The sequence below is a fragment of the Prionailurus viverrinus genome, chromosome B3 (genome assembly GCF_022837055.1).
Source record: "Prionailurus viverrinus isolate Anna chromosome B3, UM_Priviv_1.0, whole genome shotgun sequence".
NCBI lineage: Eukaryota > Metazoa > Chordata > Mammalia > Carnivora > Felidae > Prionailurus > Prionailurus viverrinus.
In genome coordinates this window covers 57,503,168-57,531,090 of record NC_062566.1, presented here as the reverse complement: position 1 = coordinate 57,531,090, position 27,923 = coordinate 57,503,168, and the positions used below count along the sequence as shown (strand labels likewise).

At 37.3% G+C, this 27,923-nt stretch overlaps 1 protein-coding gene across 5 annotated transcripts in view; it reads right to left on the bottom strand.

Annotated features, from left to right (window-relative positions):
* The window catches only part of INO80 (INO80 complex ATPase subunit), a 146,101-nt gene that overhangs the window by 69,820 nt on the left and 48,358 nt on the right, over nucleotides 1-27,923 (bottom strand). For all 5 annotated transcript variants that reach the window (XM_047862369.1, XM_047862367.1, XM_047862370.1 and 2 more), the window contains exons 10-24: nucleotides 26,198-26,393; nucleotides 25,256-25,323; nucleotides 24,196-24,405; nucleotides 23,606-23,686; nucleotides 22,706-22,801; nucleotides 14,044-14,103; nucleotides 13,477-13,619; nucleotides 11,838-11,922; nucleotides 10,675-10,792; nucleotides 9,652-9,737; nucleotides 6,232-6,399; nucleotides 5,880-6,013; nucleotides 4,300-4,367; nucleotides 3,510-3,603; nucleotides 2,564-2,735 (exon numbers count right to left, since the gene is read on the bottom strand). In XM_047862369.1, coding sequence (XP_047718325.1) covers nucleotides 2,564-2,735; nucleotides 3,510-3,603; nucleotides 4,300-4,367; nucleotides 5,880-6,013; nucleotides 6,232-6,399; nucleotides 9,652-9,737; nucleotides 10,675-10,792; nucleotides 11,838-11,922; nucleotides 13,477-13,619; nucleotides 14,044-14,103; nucleotides 22,706-22,801; nucleotides 23,606-23,686; nucleotides 24,196-24,405; nucleotides 25,256-25,323; nucleotides 26,198-26,393 — 1,779 coding nt within the window. The remainder of the gene's footprint in view (nucleotides 1-2,563; nucleotides 2,736-3,509; nucleotides 3,604-4,299; nucleotides 4,368-5,879; nucleotides 6,014-6,231; nucleotides 6,400-9,651; nucleotides 9,738-10,674; nucleotides 10,793-11,837; nucleotides 11,923-13,476; nucleotides 13,620-14,043; nucleotides 14,104-22,705; nucleotides 22,802-23,605; nucleotides 23,687-24,195; nucleotides 24,406-25,255; nucleotides 25,324-26,197; nucleotides 26,394-27,923) is intronic.

Below are 27,923 nucleotides of genomic sequence, written 5' to 3'. Positions count from 1 at the left end.
GTGAGCAGTGAGAGTCATGATGTCATTTTTTAGTAGGTTTAACTAACGTTAAAAAAAAAAAAAACAAGAAAAAATCAGTACATTGTACATGAAGGCTAAGTATTGTTTTGTGAATACCGTTACAAAGAGTATGTATGTGTATGTAATATTTTGTATATCTATACGCTTATCAGGTGGTGATATAAAATATTAAGAAAAAATACTGAGTTGTGGTCACACTTCAAAGGCCACAGATATAATGAGCTTTATTATATTTTTATTAATTGTTACATATGGAGTCTCAACAAAATAATTCTTAATTCAGAAGTTATGTTAACCTTTAAGGCTAGATACCACGTAAAGATACTTCTGCTTAGTTGAAAGCAGCAATTTCTTAGAATAGATCAACAAATTCTGGCAAAACAGACGGTCTGGTTGATATATCAATATATACGTGTTGGAGATAAGGATGATGAGACCGAAAGCAGAATGATGTTTCTACACATAAAGAATTAGCTTTCAGCTACCTGCAACCTACTGGGGTTCAGCAAGTTAGTATACATAGTAAGCCACTATGGCAGCAAGTATCCATTTACAACATGAAATTAAAGAGGAAATGAAAGCAAATCTAACTTCAATTAGATAAACTTAAAGATTTCACTACCAATTTCCCGTAAGGCATACTGCCCACATCTGAATTTCTCAGAATATAATTTTGTTTTTAAGTTTATTTATTTTGAGAGAGAAAGCACGTGGGCAGGCTCCACACTCTTAGCACAGAGCCTGACACAGAGCTTGAACTCACAAACCGTGAGATCATGACCTGAACAAAAATCAAGAGTTCAATGCTTAACTGACCTAGGTGCCCCTCAGGAAATTAATTGATACAAGGACCTCAATGAACACATGCACTGAACACACTACGGTGTGTTTGAATACACATATGGGAAGGCATATGTGAGTGTTAAGTAAGATGCAAGTATCTACGTAAGAATACATAATAAACTCTTAAGAAAATGGTGCTTTCTGTACCAAAAATAAAACTAGCAACTATTTATAACTAGAGTAATAAAAAACTACCAAACGTAGGTGAAATCAGTCAATAGGAAGTTAAGCAACTCTATCAGAAAGTATCTCACTAATAGAAGTCACCCTGCCACCACTGACTACATTATTCCAGTAGGACCGGAATCTAATTCTACTGTCTGTTTTACATTACCAGTCTTATCTCCAGAGTCCAAAAAAGCACATGGAGCAATGCTTGAGAAACCAATTGGGGAAACAGAGATCATATGGGTTCTTCAGTGTACAGGGGGCAAATACCATATTCAACCAAAGAATATCGGGCGTTCAATAGCAATTAACTATAAGACTAATGACCCATTAAATTTTCTAGAGGACACAAGGATAATGCCATGCCTTCTAAACTTTTAATTCTGTTGAAGGACTGTAACATATAAATATATAAATCTCTTCTCAAAATTCTCCAGTGTTACCCATTTCATTCAAAATAAAATCCAAATCCTTGCAGTAACTGATGGTGTCCCTTATGATATGGACCTACATGTATACCCTTATGTTCTGTCACTTTCTCCCTTACCTATTCTACAATGGCCAAAACAATTATATGAAAAGGTATTCAACATCATTATTTTTCATGGAAATAGAACTTAAAATCACAAGATCACACTGCAAATTGAACAAAATGGACTGACAATATCAGGTACAGGCAAGGATGATGAACAGTAGCACACTTCTCACATTGCTTGTGGGAGTATAAATTCCTAAAACCATTTTGAAAAATTTCTAAAACCATTTTGCTGTTTGGCAGTGGCTACTAAATCTAAACCTACATATACCTGATGATATAGCAATCTCATTCCTGGATATAAACCCCAAAGAAATGAGTGCTTACATTTATCAAAAGACATGTACAAGAATATGCACTGCACTTTTATTTACAACAGCCCCAAAATGGAAGCAACCTAAATATCCACCAACAGTAGTACAGGTTAATAAACTGTGGTCTATTCAGACAATAGAATGCTTCATGGTATTAAAAAGAAATGCTATAATACAACATGGATGAATCACACAATATTAAGGGAAAGCAGCTAGACATAAAAGTACACATACTGGGTAATTCATTTACATTAAGGTCAAGAACACAGGTAAAAATAACCTATGATGAAAGAATAGTTGGTTTGTTCCGAACTAGAGGTATCAAATGGGAAGATGTCTGAGGCAGACTTCTGGGTGCTGGAAATGTTCTATACCTTAATCTAGGTATAATTTCGTAGTTACACAAGTGTATACACATGAATAAATTTAAAGAGTTGTATATTTAATATCTGTGCGCTTTATAATAAAATTATATACAAAATACACATTAAATATACACACATGCATAGACACATGATACACACACACACACACCATCAATATATTAAATTATAACTCAGTACACTGCTTCCTCTGGAAATTTTGGGTTCATCAGGCCCTCACTTACTTTTTTATTACTTTTAGTGATGCAAAGGAAAGGGGAGTACTAACATGGATAAGTGATGGTGAAATAATTGCTTACCTTTAACAAAGGGCAGCTGCAAAGGTTGGGAAAGGAGAGTGGAAAATTAACCCCAAGAAGGAAATCCTTGTTTCTCAGATATCTCTGCTGGCTTTCCCCTTCTGGCTCTCCCCAGGAGCGCAGCTGATGGAGCCTGTAGGAGGCTTTCAGAGACAGGAAAAGAGCTAACCATCTGAAACAAACCACAGCAGACATGCTTATTCAGTGCTCCATGGAGGTTTGAGGGTAGTTCATAGCAGCGAGGAACCTTGTCTTTCATTCACATGTCTCTTTTGTAAATCTTGAACATTTACAAACAGTTCTTTCCTTCTTTCAGATAAAGCTGTTTCGTACTTTTCTGCCATAAATTCTATCTTAGGCATGACTTGGTTTGCTACTATGAAAACTAAAATCCTCCGTAAAGCTCCTCGTTTAAAGAATATTTAACTTTATCACAAAAATTCTATTATAAAAACATCCTCCTATCAGGGAAATAGCCTTTTCTAACAAGGTCACTATTTATTATGTAAATACAAAATAATAACATTAAGTGAAAGCCATTATTCCAGAGAAAAAAAACATAGAACTAAATTTCCCAGAAGACTTAAGGTAGGCTATGCTGCAATCACTACTAACTAAAGGACTCAATGGCCATTATTTGCCCTATGGAAGCAAATACAACATACTAAACTAACTAGAAATTAAGATGACTTAAAGACCTTCTGGTAGCATTTGGGGGAGGGGGAAGCCTAAATAATTTTTATATAAGGTATATTATGAAGTATCATGCAATTATTAAATGACCAAAGAAAATTAGAACTCCCTTATAACAATTTTTACCCTTAACAAGAAAAAAAAAAAAAAGGCTCGTTAAGATGATATAATATTAAATGTTTAATTTCACAGTCCAACCTCTCTCCCTATTTATCTCCAACTGCTCTGTCATCAAATTAAGCAAACTTCTCACCTGGCCAAAAGTCCCTGAAGCATAAGGTTTGCCATTTCTGCTGGCGATACATCAATAAAGCGAAGGAAGGAGAAACAGCTTTCTTCATTAACACCTGGAATATCAAAAGACAAAGTTAAACCCAACAGCGAGCAAGTCAACTAAAGCCTACTGAACTGCTGAGTTTTTATTTAAGAACGAAAAGATATCCAAAGGTTTTGTCTCAGCCACTACGATGTAAGTCACAGCATCATATTTTTGTATTACAATCACAAGTGGGAGAGGCAGACCTATGAGATATGGCATACAATGGGGCAGAATGGAGCTGGCTCACTGGCTACCTTTCGGCTTTTTGGTAGCTTGTCTAATTGCTTTTCTCTTTTTATCATGGCAGGAGAAAGATAAGTACAGAGCTGAAGATTCTGAACCTTTGCCTTAATACTCTAGATAATGCTCAAAGCTGAGCTGCTCCTTTCCCTTAGACTAAGCAGGAAGGAACTAAGTCACATTAATGATAGTCCTGCATTGTCTCTGTCAAGTTTCAAGGGTTTAAAAAGGTCTTTAAGAGGCAGGTAAAAAATAAAGGTGGAAGGTCAATGTAATAATTTTTTACTGCTTCCTGTTATAGCCACAAATCATAGCATCTACAGATGAAGACAACTAATTTACTTAAAGTTTATCAAGACTTCATAAATACAGACCCAGCAAGTAGGCAAAACCATTACTAGTTGCAAATCAGTCACTCAGCAAATCAAAGAGCATTCTGGCAAATCCTTGGTATATTTTCCTGCCCAAATATTAAAATACCCACCTTTTCTGTGAAAGAGAGACTGTTGGATATAGTCTGGTGCAAATGGAGAAAGAAGAACCCTTAACCACCTGTGAAGTAAAATAAAATGAATCCAAACTCAATATAAATACTGGGAAGTTAACTAGAGGTTCAAAACTAAAGAGAATCTTTTAGATTTGAAACTGCTTCTACTTTTAAGAGGTTTGTTGCCATATTACCAGACAGAAATCATGGCATAAATGTCAGAAAGTACTAAGTAATTAATATTCATATAAAAAGGTAATACAAGTTCAAAGTCGTCTCATTTTATTTCAGGGAATCACAATTCAAAGCTGTAAGTTACCACATACTACACAAAACAGTGCTACAGCTCTGGTATGTTTCCCGTTTCTCCCCACCTATCTAGTTGAATAAAAAGCCTGGAGTTAACACAAAGAATTCTAAACCCAAGATGGGGTGCCTGGGTGATTCAGTCAGTTAAGCGTCCAACTTCGCCCCAGGTCATCACCTTGTGGTTTGTGAGTTTGTGAGTTCGAGCCCTGCATTGGAATCGCTGCTGTCAGCGTAGAGCCCATTTCAGATCCTCTGTCTCCCTCCCTTCTGACCCTCCTCACTCACACTCTCTCAAAAATAAACAAACATTGGGGTGCCTGGGTGGCGCAGTCGGTTGAGCTTGAGCGTCCGACTTCAGCCAGGTCACGATCTCGCGGTCCGTAAGTTCGAGCCCCGTGTCAGGCTCTGGGCTGATGGCTCAGAGCCTGGAGCCTGTTTCCGATTCTGTGTCTTCCTCTCTCTCTGCCCCTCCCCCATTCATGCTCTGTCTCTCTCTGTCCCAAAAATAAATAAACGTTGAAAAAAAAAATTTTTTTAAATAAAAAATAAAAAATAAACAAACATTAAAAAAAAATTAAACCCAAGAAATGTGCCTCAACTTCAGTTTCATTAGACTAAATATTGTTGATAATTATTTTGATAATGCTGCTTATATTGTTCTTCTACAGAATGAACTCTCTAAAACCATGCTTCTTAAATGTGGATGTGCTTAAGCATCCATTGGGAGCTTGTTAAAAAATCCAGAAGCTAAGGCTACTCTCACTCACAGGTGTAGAACTGACCCATGCAAGTATTTTCTGAACAGAACTGGCATATTATATTAACAACCACTTCACCTTTACCAAATTTGTCATTGCTGATTCCGGGAGGAAGGTAAATTAATCTGAAATCCAATCAGTTCTCCCACACCAAGTGTAAAATAAAACACACAAAATAATCTCAGTACTGAGGCAGAGAACTTTGGTGACCTCTCTTGGTTCAAGTACATATTCACACACACACACACACACACACACACACACACACGTTCCACATTCAGAAAGGCATCTGGAAGTGTCTAGAGACATTAGGTCAACCAGTTAAACCCTTGATATTGTACAGATTACTATCATAGTATCCATCAATAAACAGCTGTCCACCCTTTGCTTAAATACCTCATTGTTAGGGAACTCAAACACTCTCCAGTAAAACCCCAAAAGCACTAAGCCACAAAACCCCAACTTACAAAAACACCCTTAAGCACCCTTAATATTACTATTTTTGCTCACCTGTCTCGTGAATGGTTGAAAACCCTGATCTGTCCATGACGGTAGATAAACTTTGAAATCTGGTATGGCTTTAGGGAAATATGAAATGGAGACCAAGTTTCTTGTCGTTCAAATAACTCTGGGTGATTACACACCTAAGAGGAAGGGAAGTGATAAGACACCACTGTCATGTACACACATCACTCTAGGAATCATGGGGAATCCCAAAGCCTGAATGTTTACCTTTATGAATATATGCTTTCTCATTTCATCTCTTTTTAACAGGCTTTGTTTATTTGGCATCAAAGTTAGAGCCTTTTTCTTGAAATGAGTTAATGAAGACAACTCCAAGGCAGCTGACCTAAAATCTTACCTTCCTAAACTGCATGACCAGATTCATGAGGCTGCTGGTGGTGGTTTGTGCTTGCTGGGTAGAGCCCATAGAAGACTGCAATAAGTCTTCAATAGAAATTTTGTTCTTGAGTGCCTGATATAGCAGCTTCTGTCGGCTGGTTAGTTGGCAATACATTAGAATCTCAATCTGAAAATCAATAAGGACATATATATATAGAAAAACTATAAGAAAATTCAGTATCAGCATAAAGTTGAAAACACATACAAGCCAGATTATGGCTGAAAAGATAATATACATACCTCTATAAACTCAGTATCTCTCTATGAGCCTGTCATGTGGCTAATTATCCAGAAAAATATTCTTTCTTTGACGCTTTTCCCTGTCATTCACTCTACATGTTGTCCCTGGACAATCTCTTCCATTTCCAAATAGCACCAACTCTGACCACTGCAGTGACTTGCAAAAACATATTTCCAAACATCCCCAGCCCCCTATTTTCTTTTTTTTTAAAAAAATTTTCTTTAACGTTTATTTATTTTTGGGACAGAGACAGACAGAGCATGAACGGGGGAGGGTCAGAGAGAGAGGGAGACACAGAATCTGAAACAGGCTCCAGGTTCTGAGGGGTCAGCACAGAGCCTGACGCGGGGCTTGAACTCACAAACCGCGAGGTCATGACCTGAGCCGAAGTCGGACGCTTAACCGACTGAGCTACCCAGGCGCCCCTTCAGCCCCATATTTTCAACTACCTACTATACTAGTACCACTCAGAGGGGGCAGGAAAAAAAAATCTTTACCATAATTTATTAAACTGATTAGCAGCATTATCATTCACTTAGATGCCCAAAAAGAAACTTTAATCAGCTCTGATTTTTCTCTCTCTCATGCTCATGTTCTGTCATTTCCGAAGTCCCTCAACTCCAACAGGAAATTAACCTCAAATCCCCCATTCTGACCATTCCCAATGTCTTACTGCATAATCTCATCATATCTAATCTTCCTGCCTACAGTCTTTACTGGTTCTAAGAAACTTTCCATACGAATCTTGTAAGGTAATTCCAACTGCTGGATATCCTTCAACGTACATTACTGCCTATATGAAAATATTAAAAATTCTCCAGCGGCCACTAGGCAGAGAAGGTCTCCCATACTCTTAACCCTCCTGTCCCAGTCTCATCACCATGTCTTCCTATATACCTTAGCAACACTGCTCTGAATAATGTCTGCTAAACATGCTGCATATTTGAATGTTATTCTACCTTTGTTCACATTGCTCCTGTGGCCTAGCACCCTCCTTCTCACCATATTTTCCTAGTAAATGCCAATTCATTATTTCAGACCTAGCTCACATGTCATCTGTACTCTGATGCCTTCTCTAACTTTCCCTAACAGAACTACTCCCTTATCTGTGTTCCCATTATACTTCACATAGATAATCATTGTTCCTCTTAAGACATAATATTACTTATTTATGTACTCATCTCCCCTGGAAATCTGAATGGAACCTGGAGACTACATCTTTATGTACCAGTGGCTAGCAGGCACTAAGAGTTTAATAAAAGAATATAATATCTAAAAACAGATTAGAAACAATACTGATATTTAAGAAATTTTGAGAAAAACACTATTCACAGTGGTTAAGAACCATACTACATCTTCTGATCACCTCCCTACTCACCACCAAATAACAGAAACTATGACACTGCTATAAGTTTGTTAGGCCTTTTCTGATACATAAAAGGATTCACTGTTTTAAAAAGTATTTTCCTTCCATAAGGTATACCTGTGCAACACTGCTATTTAGTTAAAATCAGCCAGTTTCAAAAAACAAACATCAAGAATTATTAAAAATAAATAAAACAAAGGTACAAAGATACATTTGTCTTTAAAAGTGTACATCCCCAGGCACCTGGATGGCTCAGCTGCTTAAGCGCACGATTCTTGATTTCAGCTCAGGTCATAATCTCACGGTTCGTGAGTTCAAGCCACACACTGGGCTCTGCACTAACGGTGAAAAGCCTGCTTAGGATTCTCTTTCTCTCCCTCTCTCTGCCTCTCCCTTGCTTGCACTCTCTCAAAATAAGTAAATAAACTTAAAATAATAATAATAATAATAATAATAATAATAAAGGTGTACACCCCCACAAAATCTTCCAAAGAGCATTACTAATTTCAAAATAATCCAAACTTCTGGCAATGACAGAGAATCACCTGATGTTATCAAGAACCTTGGAAGGTGCCTTGTAGATAAAGAGCAGAATTATGAGAATAGGTGGAATCTATAAAAGATGGGGAAAAACTCTGATGGACTGGAAACTGGGAGAAGAAAACAAAGGAGAATATGGGAAGAATTCACAGGAGATTAAACACACACACACACACACACACACACACACACACACCCCAGAAGTCTGGTAAGGATTCAAAAAAAGATATAAACCAAAATAAGGTTTTTTTTAATTTAATATTTCATTTTTTAAGTAATCTCTACACCCAACGTGGGGCTCAAACTCACAACCCCAAGATCAAGAGTCGCATGCTCCACTGACTAAGCCATAAGCCAGCCAGGTGCCCCAGTAAATCAAAACTGTTAGCTTAGTATGAGAAAAAATGTTACAACCTGAAGCACATGAAACTTCTAAATCTCTCAGGTTGCAGAAATACAGGAGACCACAGAACATGTTAGACAACAACACAATGATGCAATTAGCAAAATCCTGTATGTGGAAAATTCTACAGGATAAGTTACTCAGTTAGTTCAATAAAGGAAAAAAGTAGGGAGGGATTAAAAGTTACTTAAGACACCTATCACCCAAATGCTATGCGTGGGCCTTGCTTGGATTCTTATTCCAAAAATCTTTAATTCTTACCAGAGAAAGTGGGAGGCAGGGAGCAGATGTTGGAGGGAGAAGGAGGGAGAGAAACACATACACAAAGACAAATGGGGATATCTGAGGAATGACTGGATATATGATACTATAATGGAATAATTATGTTTTTTAGCAAAGGTGATAATATATGGTTATGTTTTTTAAAAAGACTAATTTTTTGGACACACGTATGAAAATATTTGAAACGAAATAAAAGACACGGGGGACTTGTTTCACAATAATCTAGATAGGTGGGAATGGCAATGAGCTGATCATTGTTGAAGCTGTATGGTGATTACAGAGGTTCATTATACTAGTTTTTCTACTTTTGTAATGCTTCAAATTCACCACGATAAAAGATGAAACAAAAAAAAGAAAAAGTTATTACCTGCTTTGGCTGTCGGACTCATTTTAAGTATTCCTTGATCCATTCAAGTGTAAAGGTCTTCTCTTAATCAAATTAATTACCTTCAACTAAACATTTACCAAGGAATTTTTTTTTTTTTGGTCCGGAACTCTAAGGTGGTTGCCTGTCAAGGCTTAAACTAATGAAGTCTTCTTTTCTTACCTTGTCAGACAATTCATTTTCCACATCTTTCTTGATTCTCCTCAGCATAAATGGCTTCAAGATCATGTGTAAGCGAGAGAGCTGATCTGAAATGCCAGGAGGCCACCAGACAAATACATTGTATGGATTTAACAGAAACAAAAGAAATACCACAATCATCTCTCACTAAACTGTTCCTACACCTTTTAGCTTAAAGAAACTCTGAAAGGAGACTGAGACTTAATCTTTTCCCTAAGTGGGAAATCTAGGGGTCTGAATTTTCACAGCATCTGCCTATAGTCATTGGGGCAAATGCATTTTTCTACCATTTACTCAGACCAACAAGGAATACTTTATTTTTACTAGAATTCACCTTTAGAGTGTTTTAGGATCATTTCATCAGTAACAGAGTTCTCGTATAGGTCAAATGGAAGCTATCTGGGACTCCTAGTGTTTCCCCAAAATAACTTTTTCAAAGCATGTCAGCAAATTATCAAGTAGTAGTGTAAGAGATTACTTTAGGACTTCTCTATACTTGGTAGATTTCAGTTCGTATCTATGTAATAAACACCTCATAACTCTCTTAAAAGGTATTATTCAACAAGGTTAAAAGTATCGATAGATAAGGTTTAAAATGTTAACAGTAGAAACAAATCCTAACATAGAAAATAACAAAAATGACGCCTCTGTTTTTATTACAGGATAAAAGCCTTACCCCATTTCATAAAGAATATAATTCCGATATGAATTTTTCAGAATCTATATGGAAACTGAGGATTCTGTAAGCCAAAATGTGGTATTTTATGAACTCTGCCTGTTCTACCTTGATTAAATAGTCAATAGGACAGCAGCCTCACCTGTATAAGTTCTTTTGGCTCTTTTAAACATGAACAAAACACATAATTAACTTATAAGAGAAAAAACGTTTCCTCAGATTCTTCTATTAATACTGAAAGAAAAATTCTTTGCATAGAAAAAAATATTCAATTATGTGGTTGCCTACACTGATAGAGAGAAAGAAAGAAAGTTCATAAAAGCACTCACTCTCATCAATGGCAGATTTGTTTTCGGCGTGGCTCTCAATGTCCTTGGAAAACCACTCATTAAATTCCTCATGTGAATCAAATAATGTTGGCATAATGAAATGTAGCAGGGCCCAGAGCTGGAAACAAAAGAAAAGTGAAATTAACCGTAGGACAACAAAATGACGGTGAAGATGTAATGAGGGTTTGGACAGAGCGAACTTTGCGGGGGGGGGGGGGGGGGTGGTGTGTGTGTGTGTGTGTGTGTGTGTGTGTGTGTGTGTGTGTGTGTGTGCGCGCGCGCGCGCGCGTGTGTGTGTCTAGGTGCAGGTGTAAGTGTGAGTCAGTGGGCAAGAAAGAAGGCATATGTATGCACATGCCTCATCAATCAACCCTAATTCTATAGGATGCTATAGCAAAATGAGATTTTTCAATTAATTTCACACTAAAAGTCTAAAAGTGCAAGTACTGCTCAGATCTTGTAGTGGGAAAGTTTTAAATAGTCTCATGTATTTAAAAAATCCACTTCACAACTGAACACAATCTGAGGTAGCATAACTTGCTTAAAATAACTCTTAATCAGGGGTCAGTAAATAATGGCCTATGGTTCCAACGCTGTGCCAACCACATTTTTTTCCTGCCAACTATTTTTATAAAAAGTTTTAATAGGACATAGCCATACCTATTCATTTCTGTATCATCCATGGCTGTTTTCACATTATAATGGCAAGGTTAAGTAGCTGCAACAGCAACTATATGGCCTGTAAAGTTTAAAATATTTACTATCTGGCTCTTTACAAAAAGTTTTCTAACCCCTGTACCAGATAATCATACCTTTTTTAAATAAGGAATTTTAGTGCCTCTCAGTGCCAAAGAATATTAGCTTTTCAAATATTCTATCATAAAAACATCTCTACATTAGATGGGCTACATTCCTAATATGTTCATTATTTATTCCATAATTACAGAAGAATAAATTATCTGCCTCTGCCAGAGAATTAGAAAATAGGAATGATGCCAAAAAAACCCCACTTAGGGCAAGCAACAAATTCTTCCTTTTATGTGGGGATTATAATTTGTACAGAACAGTAACACTCCAGGTGGGCATGGGAAAGAATTCTATTCTGTGCTTAGAACCATTCTGTTTATTGCAGACATAAAACTGAAGCTTCTACTAATGCCTACCTCTGCCATGGTGTTCTGAATTGGGGTCCCAGTTAGCAAAAGCCGATTCCGACACTGGAACTGCAAGAGGATCTTCCAACGAACACTGTCCAATAAAGTGAATTACAAATTCCAAGTGAGCAGTAAATCTTTCTTCACCCTACGAAGACCCTGTATTTCTAAAAATGCTTTCCAAAAAATTAGTGAACATCCAGAATAATCAAGCACTCAACCTTAGACAATACTAAAAAATATTATTCAACAAAGCTGAGGACAGGAAATAACTTCTGAATACTGAAAACATGGTATTAGGGTTTAGGAAAAATAGCCCTCAAATAGGCAGGGTAGGATCCTTTCTGGCTTGACAAAGTGCTCTACTATCTTTGGTCAGTTTGCTGACACAAGCCATTTACTTATAAGGTACTTATCTATAGTAAAAAGCTTTATAATTATTAATCTGTGCACTTACAGTGTCAGTTTAGAGAGATCAATGGAGAAAGGGGAAAGGTGTGAGAAGAAAATGCAAAATGAGTCTACCACTCCTGGCTATAAGCACATCCTACTTCAAAAGAGTGTAATATGAAGTAATGCCCATGAGAAAATGGAAAGTACCATCTTGTCAGTTAACATGGATTTCTAAGAAAGCCTTATGGGCTCACCAAGAGTTAGTAAGAATGCATGAAATGCAACATGTAATACCGCTTTAAACTCAAGCACTGACTTACTATTCAGTTTTTTACTTTGAAGGTATTAGAGTATTTTTTTTTTATTATTTAAAAAAAATTTTTAATGTTTATTTTTGAGGGGGGGGGGGGATAGCAGGGGAGGGGCAGAGAGAGACAGAGACACAGAATCCGAAGCAGGCTCCAGGCTCTGAGCTGTCAGCACAGAGCCCAACGCAGGGCTCGAACTCACGAGCTGTAAGATCATGACCTGATGCTTAGCAAACTGAGAAACCCGGGTACCCTTACAATGTTTTAAACATGTAACTTCCAAGAAAAAGATTCTTGTGGCTTTAATAACCATCCAGGGACTAGGACAACCTGCATAAAACAGACAGAACCTATAGTCTACAAAATAAAATATTCTACTTCCTACTAAGACCTCCTGTCTAAAATAATCCCTGAACCAAAGGGCAGACAAGACTTCTCCCACAAAAAAGTTCCTTTGAAGAGACACCTGGGTGGCTCAGTCAGTTAAGTGTCCAACTTCAGCTCAGGTAATGATCTCACTGTTCATGGGTTTGAGCCCCTCAATGGGCTCTGTGCTGATAGTGCAAAGCCTGCTTGGGATTCTTTCTCTCTTATTCTCTCTCTGCCCCTCCCTAACTCATGCTTTCCTTCTCTCTCAAAATAAATTAATAAACTTAAAAAAAAAGTTCCTTAAGAACAAAGAAGAACAAAGACTTGTTAGATATAGTAATTATTAAATAGAGAAATGGAAGAGAAATCCTTGTATTCTAAACATTAATAATTGCATCCCATGAAAAATGCCTTCTGGTCAGATACATGGCTTATGCAGAGACCATATCATGCCATGTTCTGAAACCTCCCCATCCTTTATTCATTTGTATGTGTGTATATATCATATGTCTCTACCACATATCTATACATTTGTACGGCCTCAGTCTATAGAATTTGGTTTCTATTAATCATGTTACCTGGAACTACTCTTGAGTGCTTGAGCCTCATCCAATACCATGTACTGCCACTTGACCCGCTGGAAATACTTTACATCCTGCACCACCAGCTGGTAGCTGGTAATTACCACATGGAAAGGGGCATCCTGAGTGTAGAGGGTCTTCTATAAATACAAGAAGCGAAGAATGAAAATAGATACCTAATAATTCATAAGATAATGAGAAATGGACACTAATTTTTAAGATTAAGAAGTTCATAACAGTTCTAAAGACATGCTTCTCCTACATGGTAGATGTGCAGTAAATGAAACCGTAACTTTTTTAAGTACTCACCTTAATTACAGATCATGTTAAAATTAGTCTTCAGCTTACTAAAGAGTTCTTACTTAATCCTAGACTGCAAGTCCAGCTAATGGTCTATATAATGGGAAAAGTGTTGTAGAAGATAAAAAAGTACACTGGCTTAGTGCCTAGAAATATATGTAAGATTTTACACACAGGAAATTCCTCAGATCAACTGCAGAAACGATTGCATATGTATGTATATACGGGCGCATGTATGTATATATATAATAAGCTGAAAGTTACCTGACTCCAGAACCTCCTGATAACTTTTCTATCATGAGGATTTCCCCAGTATGGTAGCACCTGGAAAAAGGACCATTATACAGATTATTTCCTACTTATAATCTTTTTTTTTTTTTTTTAATTTTTTTTTTTAACGTTTTTATTTATTTTTGGGACAGAGAGAGACAGAGCATGAACGGGGGAGGGGCAGAGAGAGAGGGAGACACAGAATCGGAAACAGGCTCCGGGCTCCGAGCCATCAGCCCAGAGCCTGACGCGGGGCTCGAACTCACGGACCGCGAGATCGTGACCTGGCTGAAGTCGGACGCTTAACCGACTGCGCCACCCAGGCGCCCCAACCTACTTATAATCTTAAAAGTATCGGCACAAATGTTAATTCAGAATGTTTTTTTTGTTTTGTTTTGTTTTGTTTACTTTTTAAAGTTTATTAAGTTTTCTCTACACCGAATGTTGGGCTCAAACTCACGACTCTAAGATCAAGAGTCTTATATTCTTCTGAATGAGCCAGCTGGGTGCTCCCAGATGATTTAAAAAGAACCTAAAGCAGATATCACCTCACGCCAGTCAGAGTGGCCAAAATGAACAAATCAGGAGACTATAGATGCTGGAGAGGATGTGGAGAAACAGGAACGCTCTTGCACTGTTGGTGGGAATGCAAATTGGTGCAGCCGCTCTGGAAAACAGTGTGGAGGTTCCTCAAAAAATTAAAAATAGACCTACCCTATGACCCAGCAGTAGCACTGCTAGTAATTTACCCAAGGGATATAGGAGTACTGATGCATAGGGGCACTTGTACCCCAATGTTTACAGCAGCACTCTCAACAATAGCCAAATTATGGAAAGAGCCTACATGTCCATCAACTGATGAATGGATAAAAAAAATTGTGGTTTATATACACAATGGAGTACTACGTGGCAATGAGAAAGAATAAAATCTGGCCCTTTGTAGCAACGTGGATGGAACTGGAGAGTGTTATGCTAAGTGAAATAAGCCATACAGAGAAGACAGATATCATATGTTTTCACTCTTATGTGGATCCTGAGAAACTTTAACAGAAACCCATGGGGGAGGGGAAGGAAAAAAAAAAAAAAAAGAGGTTAGAGTGGGAGAGAGCCAAAGCATAAGAGACTCTTAAAAACTGAGAACAAACTGAGAGGGTTGATGGGGGGTGGGAGGAAGGGAAGGGTGGGTGATGGGTATTGAGGAAGGCACCTTTTGGGATGAGCACTGGGTGTTGTATGGAAACCAATTTGACAATAAACTTCATATATTGAAAAATAAAAAAAAATAAATAAACTGAGAACAAACTGAGGGTTGATGGGGGGTGGGAGGGAGGGGAGGGTGGGTGATGGGTATTGAGGAGGGCACCTTTTGGGATGAGCATTGGGTGTTGTATGGAAACCAATTTGACAATAAATTTCATGTACTGAAATAATAATAATAATAATAATAATAATAATAATAATAAATAAAAATAAAAAGAACCTAAAGAATGAATATAGGAGTTCCTCTTCTGTCACTGCCACTAGCCCTCTTCCTATACACTGAATTAAAACACACATACAAAACATTGGTTTGAAGGCATGAGAAAGCTACTGAGGCAGTGGAGAATTATGGAGTCAAGATCCAGGAAACAAAGTCCAGAGAGGAAAGCCTAACACGTGGTACATGTCCTTCCAAAAGGTGCTGATCATTTCCAAAAGTTCCAGTTGTGAAGCTAAGAAATTAAACAGAATATTGTTTTAAGAGATACAGTGCCTACAGAACAAAAACTGTAGTTTAAGGAAGAAGGATTCTGATAACCACCCACCTCCCTGGCCTTAAGATAAGAATCACAGGATACATACCCATGGGTAGTAAAAGTCAATTAAATATAGACTTGCCTTAACAAGTACTGAATCCCAGCTATGAATCATCTCAATTCCTGACTAGCTTAAGGGGGGACTTCTGGATTGTTAGTGCCCCCCCCCCCTCAATTACTAGTGGCAAAACAAACAAACAAAACAAACACAAAATGCCCAACCCCAAACACCTATAAATCCACAATCTGGAAGAAGAAAACAGAGCCCACAATGACCTCAACAATCATTCCTATATAATGTCTGGTATACAATAAAAACATAAACAAACAAAATTTACAAAATATACCCAGATATATAGAAAGATTAGACAATATGACTGAAAACCAGTATGAGAAACAGACACAAGAAATAAACACAGAGGAGACCCTGACAATGAAATATCAAAAGAACACTTTTTAAAAAGATGCTAATTTGTTCCTGGAATTAAAAGATAAGCTAGAGAATTTCAGTGGTGTATTAAAAATTACAAATACCAAAGAGAATTTCCCCAACTGGAAAATACAGTAACTAACACTAAGAATTCAATTATGGGTTTAGTAACAGATTAGATGCATCTAAGAGAGAATCAGTGAAATAGATGATAGGTCAGAAGGAAATATTTACACGAAAGCATGGAGAAAGAAAAGAATGGGAAATTCACTTTTTCTGTTGTATCTCTAGGTATAATTTCCTTTCAAAGTGCTTCTTGGACCTGTAGCTTGATGTTTATTGTTGTTTTGAAAACTTTCAGCCACAACGAAGTAAAAATATACAGGAAGAAATGAAAATCAACGAAAACACTGAATACGTGAGTAATATAAATAAATCTAAATAAATTTAAAATGTATAGATGATAATAAAATACTTGGTGGGGTTTGAAAGATAAAATATTTACAATAGCACGTAAGTCTAGAGAAGGGGAATGTAGTTAAAGAATACTAAAGCCCTTTTACTATCTGGAAAGCAGTAACAGTATTAATTTATACTACTTTTTAAAAAATCGGGGCACCTGGGAGGCTCAGTTGGTTAAGCATCCGACTTGGGCTCAGGTCATTATCTCCCAGTTCGTGGGTTGAAGCCCCACGTCGGGCTCTGTGCTGACAGCTCAGAGCCTGGAGCCTGCTTCTGTGTCTCCCTCCTTCTCTGCACCTCCCCTGCTCATGCTCTGTCTCTGAGCAATAAATAAATGTTAAAAAAATTTTTTTTTAAATCAAGGATACATGTTCCTTGATTCCTGGGTATCTACTAAAGAATAAAATGAATATATAATTAGTATATTCCAAAAAGAAATTAGTAATTCCAAAAAGGAATGAGAAGAAGTAAAATATAATCAATCCAAAGGACACAAGAAAGAAGAAAAAGGAAAGTTGTAGAAGAAGAAAGAAAACAGTAAGGAAGATTTAAACTCCATGTATCAGTAACTACATTAAAAGCATAAATGCTCCAAATAAAGGCAGGAAAAAAAACCTTAAACGGAAACAGAATGGTTAAATGAAAAAGCGATACCATATACAAACCACAAGAAAGCTGATCTATTTAATACCAGAAAGAGCAGATTTAAGGCAAAAAGTCTTAACAAGAGGGATTTCATAATAATAAAAGGTTCAATTCACCAGTAAGACAAAGTAACTGTAAACTTGTATACAACTCACAGTCTCAAAGAAGCAAAATAGAACAGAAATGAAAAAATCCTTAATTGTGGCAAATTTTAACATACTTCTTTCAGTCAGTAATTGAAGAGGCAGACCAAAAAATCAGTAAAGATACAGAAGAACTTAAAAAACCTAACCTAACCAACACACACAGAACACTGCACTCAACAACTGCACAATACTTATTATTTTCAAACAGACATAGGACATTTATAAACACTGACCATATGGTGGGAAAGGAAAGTTCAAAAGATTTCAATGGATCAAAATCACACAAAGCCTAATTTCTTATCACAGTGGGTTTAAACTGTAAATTAGTAACAAAAAGCTATCTAGTAACAAAAAGATTCCTCTGTTTGGAAATTAAGAACCACACTTTAAAAAAATTTTTTTTTTTAATTTTTACTTTTGAGAAAGATAGAGACGGAGTGCAAGAAGGGGCAGGGGCAGATAGAGAGAGAGACAGAATCTGAAGCATGCTCCAAGCTCTGAGCTGTCAGCATAGACCCTGACGCACAACTCGAACTCACAAACCACGAGATCATGACCTGAGTCGGATGCTTAACCAACTCAGCCGCCCAGGTACCCCAGGAACTACTTTTAATTAAGCCATGAATCAAACAAAACTTGCAACATAAGCTAGAAATTATATTGAATTAAAGATTAATGAAAATGTGACACATCAAAACTTTGGATAGCTACAGTCATGCACAAGAAGATATTAATACCCTTAAGGACACTTACTGGAAAAAGCTGAAAATCAAGCATCTAAGCTCCACTTAAGACGTTAGAAAAAGAAAAAAGTTCACAAAAAAGCAGACAAAAGTAATTTTTTTTTAAAATTTTTTTTTTCAACATTTATTTATTTTTTTGGGAGAGAGAGAGACAGAGCATGAACAGGGGAGGGGCAGAGAGAGAGGGAGACACAGAATCGGAAACAGGCTCCAGGCTCCGAGCCATCAGCCCAGAGCCTGACGCGGGGCTCGAACTCCCGGACCGCGAGATCGTGACCTGGCTGATGTCGGACGCTTAACCGACTGCGCCACCCAGGCGCCCCCAAAAGTAATTTTTAAAAAAAGCAGAAATGAATGAAATGGAAACACACAAAACAGCCACTTTCAGGAATGAAAATGGTACATTATAGAAAAAACATAAATCATATTTCATGGGGAAAAAGAGGAAGTCTATGGTCATACTAGAATCTTAAAACAAGTGTTGCTCAGCTACCTGTCACATAAAATAAACATTCAGATGCTATCATCATACACCTAAGTATCTTTTGAATGTAAACTAATTATAAACTTGAGTACAGTCTACATTTAACTATGTTCTGCAGGGAGGTGGACACATTTCTGGACAACCTAAAGGAGCAATGGAAATTGAAGCAATGAATCAATATAGAAGAGACCATCAAACCTTTTCTGTAAGCAAATAACAACTATATGTGTTTAAATTTCATATCCCATTTGTTATGAAATATTCTTTTTAAATCAACAGTTTAAAAACAGAAAAGCTATTTTTAGCTCGTAAGCTGAACAAAAACAACAAAATTAACAGGTGCCAGATTTCTCAATAAAATGCAGAATGCGTTAGCAATTCCACTCCTAGATATATACTAAAAGAACTGAAAACAGGACAGGTGTTCAAATAAGAACCTGTAGATGAGGGGCGCCTGGGTGGCTCAGTCAGTTAAGCGTCCGACTTCAGCTCAGGTCATGATCTCACGGTCCGTGAGTTCGAGCCCCGCGTCAGGCTCTGTGCTGACAGCTCAGAGCCTGAAGCCTGCTTCAGATTCTGTGTCTCCCTCTCTCTCTGACCCTCCCCCATTCATGCTCTGTCTCTCTCTGTCTCAAAAATAAATAAACATTAAAAAAAAAAAAAAAAGAACCTGTAGATGAATGTTCCTAACAGTATTATTAACAACAGCCAAAGGTGGACACAATCCAAACATCCATTGAGACAAATGGATAAACAAAATATAGTTTGTCTAGATAATTAAATACTATTCAGTCATAAAAAGGAATGACATGCTGACGTGTGCTATAACATGGATGAACTTTAAAAATATTATGCTAAGTGAAAAGAAGCCAGATTTAAAAAACAAAACAAAACAAAAATAAAACCACCTACTATATGATTCCAGTTACATGAAATATCCAGAATAAGCAAATACAGAGATAGAAAGTGAATTTGCAGCAGCCAGTGGTTGGAAGGAAAGGGGAATAGGGAGTGACTGCTTAATGGGGAAGAGGTTTCTGTTTGGGATGATGAAAAAATTCTGCAATCAGACAGCATCCATCATTGCACCACAAACCATAAATGTACCTATTACTACTAAACTGTACACTTTACAGCGGCACATTTTATGTATGTGTGGTTTTTGTTTTTTTTTAAAGTATACTTTATTCATGGAACGCCTGGGTGGCTCAGTCGGTTAAGCGTCTGACTACAGCTCAGGTCATGATCTCACAGTTCGTGAGTTTAAGCCCCACATTGGACTCTGCTGACAGCTTAGTCTGGAGCCTGCTTCAGATTCTGTGACTCTCTCTCTCTGACCCTCCTCTGTTTGTGCTATGGCTCTCTCTCTCAAAAATAAACATTAAAAGAAACAAAAAACAAAAAACAGCACACTTTACACCCAACATGGGGCTCAAACTCATGACCCTGAGATCCAGTTAGATGTTTAGCAACTGACAGCCAGGTGCACCCATATATGTGCATTTTATCACAATTTTTAAAAAATGAGACAAAAAAAAAAAACAGTGGCAACTAAAATAGGCCCAAAGGCTTATTCAAAAGTAAGCTCAACATGAACATGAGAGCTCGGTTCCCAGGCAGAGGCATAAAACCAAAGGACAGGTATCAATGACATAAGTAGTTTGACATTGCCATCTAATGGTCAGTAAAGTTAATACTGAAAATTAAGTGGTTTGGTGGAAATTTTTTTTTTTTAATGTTTTTATTTATTTTTGAGACAGAGCATGAGCAGGGGAGGGGCAGAGAGAGAGGGAGACACAGAATCTGAAGCAGGCTCCAGGCTCTGAGCTGTCAGCACAGAGCCTGATGCAGAGCTCGAACTCATGGACTGTGGGATCATGACCTGAGCCGAAGTCAGACGCTTAACTGACTGAGCCACCCAGGCACCCCTGGTAGAAATTTTTAAGACTGAATTTTTCAACTCCTGATTGTTGAACATGTACTGGAAAAGAAAAAAAAAAAATGAATAAATGAAGAAAAAAAGCAGCTCCATATTCCATATAGCAAACAACTCTAGAGAAAATATTCAACAAACTACCTTAGAATGATCTCATCTCCTCCTTACAAATTTAAAAATGAGTCAACCAATGGGGCACCCGAGTGGTCAGTCAGTTGGACACCCTACTCTTGATCTTAGTTCAGGTCATGATCTTGGGGTTGGTGAAATCGAGCCTGGCATGGGGTTCTGCACTCTCAGTGCTTGATTCTCTCTCTCCTTCTCTCTCTGCCCCTCTCCTGCTCACAGGCTCTCAAAATAAATCAACTAAAAAATAAGTGAAATGAAATGAAATAAAAATGAGTCGGGGCACCTGGGTGGCTCAGTCAATTAAGCTTCCAACTTTGGCTCTAGTCTTGATCTCCCAGTCCGTGAGTTCGAGCCCCGCGTCGGGCTCTGTGCTGACAGCTCAGAGCCTGGAGCCTGCTTCAGATTCTGTGTCTCCCTCTCTCTCTGCCCCTCCCCCGCTCATGCTCTGTTTCTATCAAAAATAAATAAATGTTTAAAAAAATAATAAAATTAAAAATAAAAATGAGTCTACCATGTTAAAAGCTATACACTTAATGTGCCTTGTAAATAGTTTCTAACTACAATTGAGGCAATAAGGTGCAGCCATAGCCACAAAGGTATCCCAAAGTGGAATACCCCGCATGTCTCCTTATTCCTTACAACGCTTAAACCAGAACATCAGACTCCCACATCCACCCTATCCTGTGTCCTTTAAATTGAATGGAACCCATGATTATGGACACCCCAAATCAGACAGATCTTATCAATTTTTTTTTAAAGAAAATTTTAAGTTTATTTACTTATTTTGAGAGAGAGCAAGTGCAAGCAGGGGAGGGACAGAGAGAGGGAGAGAGAGAATCAGAAGTAGACTCCATGTGCTGTCAGTGTGGAGCCCAATGTGGGGCTCAATCTCACGAACCACAAGATCATGACCTGAGCTGAAATCAAGAATCCGCTGCTTAACTGACTGAGCCACACAGGTGCCCCTCAATAATTCCTGATATACAACCTCCATAAAATCCTCTTTACCATGAAACTTCATTATCATTATGTCACTTTAGGGACAGAACACACAGTTACCTAATTTCCCCATTTTTACTTGCAAACACTATAATAAACCCTACATGTTCTTTCTTTTTCTTTAAATGTTTATTTTTGAGAGAGAGAGAGAGAAAGTGAGCACAAGCAGGGGAGGGGCTGACAGAGAAAGAGGCAGACACAGAATCCAAACGAGGCTCCAGGCTCTGAGCCGTCAGAACATAGCCCGATGCAGGGCTCAAACCCACAAACCTTGAGAACATGACTGAGCCACTCGGCACCTCTACCCATTCTTTCTTATATCCCAATAACTTTCCACAATTAAAACCTGTTTAATAAATCTTGTTCACATCTTAACCAACTTAATACAACATACTTCCCTATTGATCACTTCTGACCTCGATCTTACTATTTTTCTTATTACTATCTAAACTCAGGCTAAAGATCTGACTTTGGAGTAATGAGAAAATGCATTATTTATGCATATATTGGGAGGGGGTATGACAATGTCATAAATTATAGGGTATGTGCCCTGATGATATGATTTGCCAAAATCTACGTTAAACCAGCAAGGTCGATATTTTCTACTATGGCAGTTTGACCAGGAGCATCAATCCATGTGCCTAAACCAACAAATCATTCAAACTGGACTTTGGCTTTCTCACTTATGAAACAAAAGGATGTAATATGCTCTCTTATTGCTCCCATCAGTTACTTTCAAATGGAACAATGCAATGTATGCATTCCAAAGCATTTTGGAAAAAAATGCAAGAAACTAAAAATTCTTATAAACAATTTAAACAAGTAAGGCAGAAAAAGAAAAGTCACAAAGTTTAAAGAGCAAAAGAAATTTCTGCTGGATTTTTACCTTAAATTTAGGAACAAATCTTGTAAACTCCTGGTGCCAATTGTTAAGTGTAGAAGCAGGTGAAATTATTAAGAAAGGTCCCCAGATGTTCTCTCTCTGAAAGAGAAAAAATGGGTCAGCTAACTGCAGAAAAACTGAAGATATTTAGCTCAAAATTATAATTAACAAGAGCAGTTTAAGAATCCATAATACTTTATAACAAGAGAAATGGTGTCTAGATCCCACATTTGCATATTCAGTAGTAATAGCCTATGTTAATAACAACACATGGAAGGAATCTGCTCAGGAAAACACTTGGGAAAAAATACCAAGCAATTACTCTCAACTCCCACCACTTAAAGGTCCTAATTTATATCACTGACAAAGCACTTACTACATCCTGACTTGTATGTGCTACTTTCCCCTATACTAGATAACAATTTTACTAGTATTGGAGTTTTTGCTTTTCTCAAAATGTTTCTACACTTATTTTTACTTAATTCTCATAGAATTCCTCTAAGTATGTATTATCCCCAAGTGGCAGAAGTAGAAACTAAACCTCAGAAAATTAAAGTGAAGTCAAAGCAAAAAAGATGAGGTGAATGCTCAAGTTTACATTCTCAGTAAACAGAGTTAAGATGTGAACTTGGGTCTTCTGGTCTAACTACCATTCCTTTGCCATTATTCTAATGATTGTGGACAGGGGGTGAGGGGCATTATTTCCAACCACACACTCTCAAAAACTGTTCCAGTGTTGAAAACCTAAATGTTTCACCACACTATGTCACCTTGTAATGACCTTGAAGGCAAGGAGTAAGTCCTATAGTCCTGGTATGCTACAGAGCATGACATAATGCTTGATAATGGCTGATTCTCACCCCAGAATCTAGAGTGCGGAAGACAAAGACTGCATCTACCCACCTCAGCCAGATGGGCCAGGAGGGCAATACTCTGTACTGTTTTGCCAAGACCCATTTCATCTGCAAGAATGCCATTAATGCCCTGGAAAAAAAAATACACATAGTCAGTACCTCTTACATTCCATCACACAGGGGTTCAACATACTGTCCCAAAAAACTAACCAAACTATTAGACTTGTTTAAACAAAAATGACTAGAAATATCATTTTAGCACTATTACCCACTGCTTGTAATGATTCCTTTTGTCAACTCTACAGCTACAACCATGAATTATGATACCTGAGGTGATATCATGAGTTGAATAACAGGCCAAAGCCAGTTTTCCAGCAAATATAATCCAGGCAAAAAAACACAATCAGGTTACCAAGACCACTTAAGGCAAACTATGTACACGATACAAATATTCTCAAACAAAATTTCAGGTTAAAAATATAGAAACATCTTTCTGACTCTTGTCAGAATCACTGAAACTTTTTAAAAGGGATGAAATTTAAAACATTATCTTGTGTTCATTTCGCAATACTCTGAACCAATGATATCAGAAAAACGCGTAACAAAACAGAGTGGGTATGACACAGTTCTAAACTTCACCTGCTCATACAGATTTGCCAACCAATTCATGCCTTTCAGCTGGTAGCCTTTTAATTTGCCATTAAAAATGGTAGGTTGTGGAATATCTTCACCAGCTCGGATAGATGGGTTTGCCAGGCTGTAACTCTCCCCAAACCCAGTACCAGACTTGTTTGCTGCCCGGAGGGCAGCTGCTCGACTTTCTTTTGCATCTTCATCAAATGACCTTGTCTGGAAAATAAAAACATATTAGAAGAAAAACATAAGAGGGAAAAATGGAATTCAAATCAAATTCATAATGAAAATATATCTATTGTGCGGTAACTGGAACAAAATTTCTAACATTATATAATATATTATGTATCTAGAACGATACATGAAACACTACTATTTTAACAATTACATTAGAAGTTCTCTTATAATGAACAGACCTAAGCCATACTACATGATTACTCACTTCATCAAGGAATTTGTTAAAAATCTGACATAAAATTTCTTTGGTTGGGGTTGGTGGGAAGAAGGTCAACTTTGTATCTATCCTCACCTAGACCCTGTTAAATAGGGTTCCTATGCAGTATATTCTTTACTTTCTTTACTTATTTTAATTCAATCTAACTGCCATATCCTTCTGATTTCATGAAATATCACTACATCATGAATAAGCAAGCTATTACTAAGGTTTGAAAGAAGGTCCTAACTTAGCAGTTTTCTTAAGGCAATGGTATAGCTCTCTTAACAAGCACCAGTATGGTCTTCTTCACTAAACAACCATGATGCATTTCACACTCTATTACCCATGATTACTCAAGAGGACAAAAAAATAGGTATACTATCCTCGCTTCAATCAACACACTCCTAAAGCTCACACAAGTGAATGCTTATTTTCCACCCTTCCTCAATTATTCCTATTGTTCTAAATGGAGACATAGCCCGCACCCAACACATAGTCACATACATATACACACATCTGCCAGTGTTTCTCACTGGAAATAGGAATAAACCGAAAGGAAAATCACCCAAATGAAAGGTTGTGGGGTATTTCCAGAGCACATCATAGGTTCTTTTCATTTGTAAGACTCACCCGAGCTTGATGAATATGGTAAGCATTTTCAGCATTCTTCAGGGCCTGGGCTTTGAAATGGTTACTATCTGAAAAGGAAAACTTATAGATTATCGCAAGTCATTAATTGATCTCCTTCAAAGATGCAATTCACATTGACACTGTCAATCCCTAACTCCCCCAACCTACTCATCCCTAAATTCACAGAGGGTGAGAGAACAGAAAGGCTCAAATTATATGACAAAGGTTAGGACTCAGAAGTGGCAATGAAGGCAGAGGGGTGCCATGTCTCCAGTAGCTAAAGCCAGCTCACAGAAACCACCTGAGCTCCAGGCTCCCAATCCTGGGTTTTTTGCACAAAGCAATGCCAAAGCAAAGAAAAGCATAATAGGGATTAAAAACTGTGATAGATTTCTGTTGGGTGAAACTATCCCCAAAGAAGAAATCAAGACATGTGTAACCCCTAAGACCCACACAGGAACACTCATTCTTTTTATTCTGAGCTCAACATGATCTTTATCACTATTCTCTGTGAAATTACCCTCAAACTTCACCCCAATTCATCCCTCCCCCTGTGGACACAAAAATACCAAAACTGAACAGTCTCCTTCTCATGCTTGACTTATATCACCAAGAATCTTGTTAAGAGAGACATGATTTTCTCTGCTGAGACATGTTCACTGAATTCTTCTGATTCAATAGCCTCCATTCCTACTAACAAATCAAAACATATAAAATATTCCCAAACTTATAAGATCATATAAACACACCCTTTCCTTTTCAAATTCTTTAATTAAAAAAAGTTATTTTGTATGTTGATTTTATTCATACTTTCCCTACTCCAGCGCAATAAATTCCCTTTTACTAATCATTGCTTACCGACCAAGACAAAACTTGCAAGAAACCTTAGGTATGAAAAAATAGAGGGTACCCACTTCCTCTACCTCCTGATGCAGGACTCACCATAATCCTCCTGTGTGATGTTAACTACCACTCCTCCACCAATGTCAATCTGTCTTTGGGTAGAACTGTCTTCCAGTTTCCTTAAGATTTCTTCCTGGATTCCATCATGACCCATGTCTCGTTTACGACTCATGAAATGGGCATACAACTCTGTCTGGGTGATTAGGAAGTTCAGTTTTCGTTGTTGCCTCTTGGCCTAAAGGGGAAAAAAGTTAAAAGTGAAAACAGAGTCAAATCATCAATCACATACAACAAGAGGTGATCAAAAGAATTCATAAAATCTATATATAGTTTGCATACAATTCTTTTATAGATTCTTTACCTTTAGAAAAGAATTGTTAACACACAGTTTTATTATAACCAAGTCAGTGGTACTAAAAGCAAGGAATAGTCTTCGCTTATATTTAATAACATATGTTTTGCTCTCATTTACAACATGAAATGTTTTCTCCATTAAGCTTCTGTTTCTAAAATGCTTATTTCTTTACTGTATCAATTTCCTAGAGTGGCGCAGAGATACCAACTAAACTCAACCAATGAGCTTTATTCCATAACGTAGGTGGTAGATACCTGTATATAGTTTTAGTATTGTAAAAAATGTAAACATGCCAAAAGATCTTCTTTATCACCGAAAGTGAAAATAAGTGACTAGGGGCTATAAAATTATTCTGAAAGTCAACCAGAAGATATTTAAGAATAAGATGACTAAGGAAGAAAATACTCCCAAAAACAATGTATAGTTAATCTGTGATGACCTATAAAATATGAATACAGATCAAATGTACATGTCACTACTCTGCATTAACTATTTTGTAATAAAATTCATATGAAGTAGAGTTGATTTACCCTTGGTCCACCTCCCCAAATGAAAAACAAAAATATAACAAGGAACTTAGCCAAGAAAGGAGACTAGTCCTAAGGTATGCTATATAAAACTATACTTTCTCTTTAAGGTTTTACAGTACTTGAGCCAGATTCAAATGAGAAGAAAATCTGAAAGAGAATTTGAGAGAAAATGGGAGTTATTTTTCATAATAAATACAGGTTTATTACAGCTAAAGTACTATCGAGAAAACCTTTCTAAATTAAAACAAAAAAGAGTAACACCTCCTTTACAACAGTCAACTACTACATGTTTAAATGAGCAAAGTAAATTAAAGGAACAATAAAGTTCCATCACAAATAGTTTTATTTCAAAGGTTCGGAGAAGGACATAAAACATAAACATGAATGAAACCCATCAGTTAATTACCAACCAAACTGAGAGAATGTTTCACAAACTCAGATCATACATACATCTGGTCGCTTGCAAAACTTCAAGACCTATGACTCTCAAATGCCTATAAATTCACATGGAAGTATTCCATATAGCACCAAATGTTTACTAACACACTAATATGTTTATCTTGCATACAAAGATAAAAATTACCCACGAGACTTAAGAAACTTGGCAAAATCCATATTCACCCTCAAAGACAAGATAAGAGATAAAAGATCAAGAGCTCAGAAGAGGCCACAGCTCTGCTTTGACACGAGTACTTACTGCCTATACCTGAAAGAAAAGATCCTCCCATCCCTTGATTGCCTTCTTTCTTCAGACCTCAATTTTCCCTGCACACAACCAAACTGGTTTGCCAATGACAACACAATGACTTTGTCCTCCTACTTTCTCCTCTTGCTTCCCTGAACAATCTACTCACCTACATATTAACTAACATCAGGCTTA